The sequence below is a fragment of the Mangifera indica genome, chromosome 7 (genome assembly GCF_011075055.1).
Source record: "Mangifera indica cultivar Alphonso chromosome 7, CATAS_Mindica_2.1, whole genome shotgun sequence".
Classification (NCBI taxonomy): domain Eukaryota; kingdom Viridiplantae; phylum Streptophyta; class Magnoliopsida; order Sapindales; family Anacardiaceae; genus Mangifera; species Mangifera indica.
In genome coordinates, this window is record NC_058143.1 from 9,302,191 (window position 1) to 9,311,514 (window position 9,324).

Below are 9,324 nucleotides of genomic sequence, written 5' to 3' on the forward strand. Positions count from 1 at the left end.
TTCCCAGGTGAAGACGAAGCTGTCATCTTCGTCTGGGAAGACGGTCGTCTTCCCAGCCGAAGACGACAACTTCGTCTTTGTCTGGAAGACAAAGAATGTCTTCCCCGATGAAGTTTTTCGTCTTTCACTGCTCTTCTGATGCCGATTGAGTGTCTAATGGGAGAAAAGAAACCATCAGAGGGAGAGGATGTTTTGGGAGGGTGAGGCCACTGACAATAGAGTTAGAGATGACACTGGAGATTTCAAAACGAAACCCTAGGGTGAAACTATCATTTTGTAAAACTTAGGCTAGGAAAAATTTTTAGTTTTTTAAGTTTAGGAAGGTAAAATGAGATAAAATTTTAAGGGGTTAAGATTCTGTTAATTTTAACTATTGATGGGTGTGTATTTGATATTATCATAAATAAAAGAAGGATACTTAACATTGCAGTATCCCTTGGTTGGGAAATAGTCCTTTGGCCAATGATAAAAGAAAGAGCTTGGTGGGAGTGCGATGAATAAGAAACTTCCACGTGTAACAGGCTGAGATTCCGTGTGCGAAGGACACCGTCACCTAAACAATGGGTGGGGACGGGTCCAGATTTCGTTTGATTCTTGCTTTTGCTCTTGGTATGGCCATCAAATAAATATCAAATTTTAAACTGAATGAAAAATACAAATAAAATAATAATAATTAAATGGCAACAAATAGTTGTCCACCACTCGAAATTGGAGACCCAATATCTGCTTCAGCCAATACCATTTCTTCCTTCCATATCTCTAACTATTTTCACCTTTTTTTTTTTTAAATAATTTATTATTATAACACTCTTCTATTTGTTTTCCCTTGAAATCACCGTAACTCTCTTCTTGTTTGTTCATCTGTCCTCAACCAACAGCAACAACAACAAGAGGTTTTCTCTTCTTTTCTTTTCTACGCATTGTACTGTATTTCTTTTTTGAATTTAACATAGCATAACTTTGAGTATTTCACTGCACGATCACTCATTAAGAAACCTTTTCTGTCAATGCAAGAACTTTTCTTACGTATTTCTTCTTTCTTTATTCTTGCTGTAGAGTAAGGTTTACATTTTGCATCATTGTCTAGTTACTAATAATGTTGTTTCATTGATTTTCATGAACTAGTTTCTGTTTATTTTGACAATAGAAGCTAATTTGGATACCCTTTTTATTTTTTTATTTTTGCTTTGGTAACAGGAAAACTCAGATTAACTACACAGAAGAACGATTTCATTGAGAGCTTAGTATTTAAAAGAGCTGAGGATTTGTGTGACATAGTTATATTTTACAATTTTGTTGAATTGTTTGTTATGGTAATATTGGTTGCAAGAGCAGAAGCCTTATGATGACCACGGCTGCTGTTATTGGACTTAGTACTGGAAAGAGACTATTAACGGTAATAAGGGTAAAATCGTTATTTTTTTTATAATATTAAAAATAAACTAAAATATAATCTCTTTTTGCCCCCCTAAACTTTAAAAACTAAAAGTTTCCCTTGGCCTAAGTTTTAAAAAAAGGCAATTTCACTCTAGGGTTTCGTTTTGAAATCTCTAACGTCATCTCCGACTCCATTGTCGGTGGCCTCTCCCTCCTAAAGCATCTTCTCCCTCCGACGGTCTCTTTCCTCCCATTTGGACGCATGATTGACGTCGGACGTCGGATCTTCGTCTTCCCAAATGAAGAGCTTCGTCGGGGAAGACGAAACTCTTTGTCTTCCCAAATGAAGAGCTTCTTCGGGGAAGACGAAACTCTTTGTCTTCCCAAATGAAGACGAAGCTGTCGTCGTCGTCTGGGAAGACGGTCGTCTTCCCAGAGGTCTTCTTTTGGGAAGATGATCGTCTTCCCAGCCGAAGACGACAACTTCATCTTTGTCTGGGAGGACAAAAAACTTCATCTTCCCCGATGAAGTTCTTCGTCTTCCACTGCTCTTTCGATGTCGATCGGGTGTCTAATGGGAGGAAAGAGGCCAACGGAGGGAGAGGATGCTTCGGGAGGGAGAGGCTGCCGATAATAAAACCAAAGATAATGCTGGAGATTTCAAAACGAAACTTTAGGGTGAAACTGTCATATTTTAAAATTTAGGCTAGGAGAAATTTTTAGTTTTTTAAGTTTAGGGGGGGCAAAATGAGATAAAATTTCAAGGGGTTAGGGTTCCGTTAATGTTAACTGCTGATAGGTGGATATTTGATATTATCATAGATAAAGGAGAGACACTTGACATTGTAGCATATCTTGATGGGAAATACTCCTTTGGCCAATGATAAAAGAAAGAGCTGGGTGGGAGTGCGATGAATAAGAAACTTCCACGTGTAACAGGCTGAGATTCCGTGTGCGAAGCACACAGTCACTTAAACAATGGGTGGGGCCGGGTCCAGATTTCGTTTGATTTTTGCTCAGATGCAGAGGCGGTTTTAGTCTTATTATTTTGCTCTTGGTATGGCCATCAAATAAAATATCAAATTTTAAACTGAATGAAATACAAATAAAATAATAATAATTAAATGGCAACAAATAGTTGTCCACCACTCGAAATTGGAGATCCAATATCTGCTTCAGCCAATACCATTTCTTCCTTCCATATCTCTAACTATTTTCACCTTTTTTTTTTTTTTTTAAATAATTTATTATTATTACACTCTTCTATTTGTTTTCCCTTGAAATCACCGTCACTCTCTTCTTGTTTGTTCATCTGTCCTCAACCAACAACAACAACAACAAGAGGTTTTCTCTTCTTTTCTTTTCTACGCATTGTACTGTATTTCTTTTTTGAATTAAACATAGCATAACTTTGAGTATTTCACTGCACGATCACTCATTAAGAAACCTTTTCTGTCAATGCAAGTACTTTTCTTATGTATTTCTTCTTTCTTATTCTTGCTGTAGAATACGGTTTGAATTTTGCATCATTGTCTAGTTACTAATAATGTTGTTTCATTGATTTTCATGAACTAGTTTCTGTTTATTTTGACAATATAAGCTAATTTGGTGAAGATTTTGGATACCCTTTTTATTTTTTTATTTTTGCTTTGGTAACAGGAAAACTCAGATTAACTACACAGAAGAACAATTTCATTGAGAGCTTAGTATTTAAAAGAGCTGAGGATTTGTGTGACATAGTTATATATTTTACAATTTTGTTGAATTGTTTGTTATGGTAATATTGGTTACAAGAGCAGAAGCCTTATGATGACCACGGCTGCTGTTATTGGACTTAGTACTGGAAAGAGACTATTGAGCTCCTCCTTTTATTATTCTGATCTAACAGAAAAATTTTCTCAAATCAATGATCATGGATCACCATATTATCAAGTTATTCCAACAAAAAATGTGGTTGCCGCCAAAAAGTCGTCCAATTATAGTCCAACTTATCCATCTTCCAAGCAACATTCTCAGTCCACTAAGGCTCTTAAAGAACATTTGGATACTAATTTTGCTTCTACTACGGAGCCGTGGCTTCAGAGGTCTGATGATTTAGAAGAGGAAAACCCAGACTTTGACTATTCAATGGAGGCACTTCTGCTGCTGCAAAAGTCTATGCTTGAAAAACAATGGAATCTTTCTTTTGAGAGGACAGTATTAAATGACTCATCAAGTAAAAAGACTCACAAGAAGATACCTGTCACGTGTTCTGGAATATCAGCTAGGCAAAGAAGAATGAATTTGAAGAAGGTTTTGAACCAAAGTAATTCAATGATTCAGCAAAATGGCCCCAATCTGCAGAGGTCTGTGATTAGTCCAGAGTTGCTTCAGACTCGTTTAAAAGGCTATGTAAAGGGTGTGTTGAGTGAGGAGCTGCTCACCCATGCAGAAGTTGTGCGTCTATCAAAGAAAATCAAAGCTGGCCTTTCCTTAGATGAGCACAAATTGAGGTAATAAATGAATTTCATCGTCTGCTTACCTCGTGTAATGTTTAGCTGTTTCTTAGGTGAAGATGGTTTGAACCTCCAAGTTGCCAAAGCTTTATATTTCTTAGTGTATTAAATCAAAATTTTGGCTTTATTTTCTTTGGCGCTTTACTTTCTTAGGTACTCTACACTTACTATTACTTTTCTGTTTGAATAATTGTTTTGCATAAATAATATTTTAGGAGCTATTACTTTCATGATTATGAAATGCAAATTTATTGTAGTAACATATACTGTTTAGAAGAAAGAATTAAACTCCCCTGTTTTATGCATGAAAAAAAAGGAAGATTAGGGAGCCATATATCTATTCCTAAAATTTACATTTTCTGACCACATATCATTCTGAATGATCTTGTTGCTTCAGGATTTTTCTTTAGAAGAACATAAAAGGCTGATGTTATAATGAACTTATTGGTACACTTTCTGTTTTTTCATATGGGTATTGTAGACTGAAGGAGAGGCTGGGATTTGAGCCCTCAGATGAACAACTTGCAGCTTCCTTGAGCATATCTCGCTCTGACTTACAGTCAACATTGATTGAGTGTTCATTGGCAAGAGAGAAGCTTGTGATGAGCAATGTTCGTTTGGTCATGTCTATAGCTCAACGATATGATAACATGGGTGCTGACATGTCAGACCTTGTGCAGGTGATTTCTTTATCTGGAGATGAAATAAAGACCAATATACTCTTATTGTGCTGTTGCATCTGCAATTGAGTTGTCTATGTTCTGATATGTGACATATTCTATATTGTTCATGTAGGGTGGGTTGATTGGATTATTACGTGGGATTGAGAAATTTGACTCTTCAAAGGGTTTCAAAATATCAACTTATGTGTATTGGTGGATACGCCAGGTAAAGGCGGATGTTTTGCACTTGTACATCATTAAAGCTTTGTTAAAGATAATATGCAATCATGATTGTAATTCATTTAACTAACTAAAATTCTCATTGATAATTGGTACCTTCAAAACAAATAAAATTTTCAATAACCAAATTTCAGTTCTTCGGTTTTATCTATAAGTTTATCATGACTGAAAGTCTGAAGACAGCAAGCTGTCTATGTGGCACAATTTGTCTTTGGAAAGAAGGCGTTCACTGGTAGGCTGTAGGAGGATAATCCATTCCGCATTTGATCCTCCAAACATCAATATTCCTTCGCCTATCCTTTTAGATTGTTACAAGTTTAATAGGTGCTATGTCCCTACGTCATTCTTTTCAACTAGAATTAACGAATTTTCAATCTATTTCTCTCTTTTATTCGTATTTAGTTTTTCAGTTCAATTTACGGTATTTTTGTCTCTTGTGTTGTATATTCTTTTTAGCTGGTAATGCTGCAAAAAGCTAATGCTGTTTCACATGATCTTATGCCAGGGTATTCATAGGGCATTAGTTGAGAATTCCAGAACCTTAAGATTGCCTAATCATCTGCACGAAAGGTTAGGTTTAATCCGGAATGCAAAGATTAGACTGGAAGAGAAAGGAGTAACACCATCAATTGATGTAAGTTGATTATTTAACTGTGATCAAAATATACAAATTTTATTTTCTATATTTTGGCTGTCTGTGAGCGTACTTTACAATCATAATATTTTATCACATATTAATATTTTGTAACATACTTTTTTTTTTTTTTTCACATTTCTTTGCCGCTTGCCATGTTTTCAGAGAATTGCAGAATACCTAAACATGTCACAAAAGAAAGTGAGAAATGCTACTGAGGTACCAACCGCTTAAGAGTTATTTACAGTTATGTATGTAATTTTGTTTCCCCCTATTGATTGCAATTTCACTGAATGCAGGCAATCAGTAAGGTTTTCTCACTTGACAGGGATGCTTTTCCCTCGTTAAATGGCCTTCCTGGTGAAACCCATCATAGTGTAAGTGTACAACAAAGTTTCTGCAAGTTCTCTCAATAAAATTTTGGTGCAGGCTTTGTTTGCCTCTTTCCCATTGCAAATGACCCATTTTTTATGCATCATTTCAGTACATTGCAGATAATCGTGTGGAGAACAATCCGTGGCATGGAGTGGATGAGTTGATGCTCAAGGTAAAAGAATTATTTGGAAATTGTTTAACCAATTACCACTAATAATTAAAGGATTATAATAACACAGAAATGTGAAGTTAGGAAAATTATTACCGAGTTATTCTTCCAGATAAAATGTTTTAGCTTAACATAATTGGATGATAAGCTTATTATTTTAGGCCGGCCGAATAGATCCACTTTCTGCACTATCTAGAGGTTTAAAGGATCAATTTATTCATCCACAACGTTTGATAGGGGGCTATTCAAACAAAGTAATACTTTGCTGGAAAGCTTCTTTTAACATATATTTTGCACTGAAAATAAACATCATCACTTATTGTAAAAATTCATCTTTATCTATATTTCATTGGGAATGTAAATATTAAGAATCAACCATACCCTGGAATATAAATGTGTTAAGCCATGCTCTGCTGATAATCTATACTGTAATTAATTCAAGGGTGCTTGCCATTATTGTGTGGTTTTTCAGTGCAGAATTTTATTTATTTTTTGAACTTGCATGTTAATAAATGTGCTTGTCAAACTGAGAATTGTCCAACTGTTACTGGAGAACTACAAACGAAGGAGATAGTTAAACCACAACTGCATCCTTTTATCCAAAATTCTATCTTGTGCTTTGTCTTTTTTCGATCAAATTTGACATCAATAAAAATTACTTGTGATCTTTGAAAAATTCAATTAAAATTCCTGATGCTATCATACTGAAATTATCTTCATATTGCCACATTTAAAAAATGCGGTAGGCTTTCAGCATGCATCTGTCCTTCCCCCAGTTATGAATCTTTAAAGCACTTTTCATGGATATTTGTTATCTATGCCATTGAAGATGACATTGACCAAACTAATGATATTATTGCAGCATGAAGTAAACAGACTCATTACAGAGACACTTGGAGAACGTGAAAGAGAAATCATACGTCTTTACTACGGTCTTGATAAGGAATGCCTTACATGGGAGGATATAAGTAAACGGTGAGTAACTGATACACTTGATTGCTAGATGAGCATAAATTTGTTGTGATGTATATTCTTTGGAGAAATCTGAATGCACCTCTCCTCTACAAAGCAAGTACCATAGAAAATGTTTGTTTTCTTCCAAGCTTATGGTAGAAACAAAAGAAATTTCATCTAATTACGTTTATAGGGTGAAGCAGCTTCTTCTTGCGGTTTTCAGTTTTTCTTGGATACCATATGATCTATTTAATAAAATAGTTGTAGCTTCTATCTTGTTTCTGCTTATATTTCAAACTTCAATTTTCTTTTACTAAAAGAGTATACATGCAACTGATTTCAATGAAAAAAGGTTTTAGACGACATTTTCTGCAGACATAATAACTGCACCTTTTTCATTCTTTAGTTGATTTAACAGTGTTATCAATTAATTCTGCAGAATAGGTTTGTCAAGAGAAAGAGTTAGGCAAGTTGGACTTGTGGCGCTAGAGAAACTAAAACATGCAGCGAGAAAGAAAAACATGGAGGCCCTGCTGTTGAAACATTAGTAAGTTTCATTATAGACATGGTTTAATGAGTAAATTATTGTATATACATGTATACAAAGAGGAAAGCTGTCTCTTGACTTATTTTTTGAATCAGGCATAACCATAGAAAATTGAATTAAGGAGCTACCACATTGAACTTTCTGTAACGTTATTAAACACAGAGGTTGTAAGTTGCGATAAAATTTCATGTATTGAATGTTTAGAAGAGATACTTCCTGGATTACTTTCTGGGTTTATGTATACACAAGATGATGATGAATTCAGTAGTTCCAGTTTCATTTATGTATAGCCAAGATGATGATGACTTCCCATTATGATTTGTTGGTGAGCAGTTAAATTAGTTCATGATCTAGGCTTCTTCATATTTGTATATCAATGATTGATGCATTTTAATTGTTGAAATTACATTCACTACTTGTCCTTACACCTTTGCATGGTATTGATAACAGAATTTAAACTTCAATTATCATCACAATTAGAGATAGCAACACACAGAGATACAAAACTATCATTTTTTTTTCTACTAAAGGGATCGAACTTCGACTGTTTTTTTCTATTAAACGGGTTGAACTTTTTTTTTTTTTCTTATTGAATGAGCAAAGATAAGAATGGGTTTAATCTCTAATGCCTTTGCAAATCAATGACATAGAATTTTTGTTTTGATTTAGAAATGATGATTAAGATAATTCTTTGTTGATGTGAATAATTTTTAATTGATGGAATTTTGTTTTTTCTATTGAAATGATTTAAGTTTCAAATTTTTTCATTAAAAGGGCCAAACCTGCATTCTCTCTCATCAAAAAAGTCTAACCTCTAAATGTCTTTTATATCATTTCTATAATTTCTCTACCATGTGTACTATCTATTTGGAATTTTTTTTTTTTAAATGAAAATGATGTTTATTGATTTAAAACGTTGCTTCATTTTATTTTTAAGAGTATCTAAAATTCAAAGAAATTATTATTTACTATTAACTCACATAAAGAATTTTAAATTTTCCACTTATAAAATCTTTACTATAAACAAACAAAATAATAAACTAATTTTAGTTAAGTTTTGCTTATTTTGGATTGATTTTTTTTTTTTGGTGTGTGTTTTTTGGAAATAAATTTGGGGAAATATTATAATTTGAGGTTTTTGCCAATTGTAAATGTTTGTGTTACTATACAAATTATCTATGTTATAGAATAAAGTGTTCACATAAGCATTTTCAACATAAAAAACTGTCATGTCATTCCTATTTAACTTCGAATGAAGTCGTGATAATTCGGTAGTTTCAACTGAAATTAATAAAAATTTGATTTCTTCAATAGAATAATAAAAAAAAAAATTGGTCCCTTTAATGATTAAATTGAAAAGTTGCCCATTTATCAAAATAAAATATTATAGTTCGATATTTCTAAGTGTTGTTATCTCTCATAGTTATCACAAAGCATATAACACCCATCTATTAAAGAAATATCCTCTATAGGTGAATACTATGAACTATGTAACACCTTTTTGTGGGTGTGCCTTACTCTGGCATAGACTATCTTATGGGCACCATATCACAACTTTCTTAAAAAAAATATTATTTAATAATATCATGAGAAACATGTTTTCATTAGTGTCATAAATCTTTAAAACTCATGGCATGAAGTCTCATTCATATACTATGGGATCACTTGGTCTCATATGACTCAACACGCTAAGAAACTGAGAAAACATGTAGAAACTTTTAACATGTATCATGCATAAAACTTGTGTTATATTTTTTTAAAATACATGATTATTAAACCTCAAGCTCTTTATTAAACTCATCTTTGGCTTGCGTATCAGTTTCACAACTCATGTACATGCTCATAACTCATGTCATGTCTCATAAATTATC

General features: G+C 33.5%; 1 protein-coding gene across 1 annotated transcript; it reads left to right on the forward strand.

The window, feature by feature from the left end:
- The first annotated feature begins 2,530 nt into the window (after positions 1-2,530).
- LOC123219958 (RNA polymerase sigma factor sigA-like) lies at positions 2,531-7,736 on the forward strand. Its single transcript, XM_044641933.1, has 11 exons — positions 2,531-2,721; positions 3,037-3,869; positions 4,354-4,552; positions 4,668-4,760; positions 5,280-5,408; positions 5,574-5,627; positions 5,708-5,785; positions 5,893-5,955; positions 6,815-6,927; positions 7,346-7,453; positions 7,549-7,736. Coding segments are annotated over exons 2-11 (1,524 nt in total). The 5' UTR covers positions 2,531-2,721; positions 3,037-3,183; the 3' UTR covers positions 7,550-7,736.
- The last annotated feature ends 1,588 nt before the right edge of the window (positions 7,737-9,324 follow it).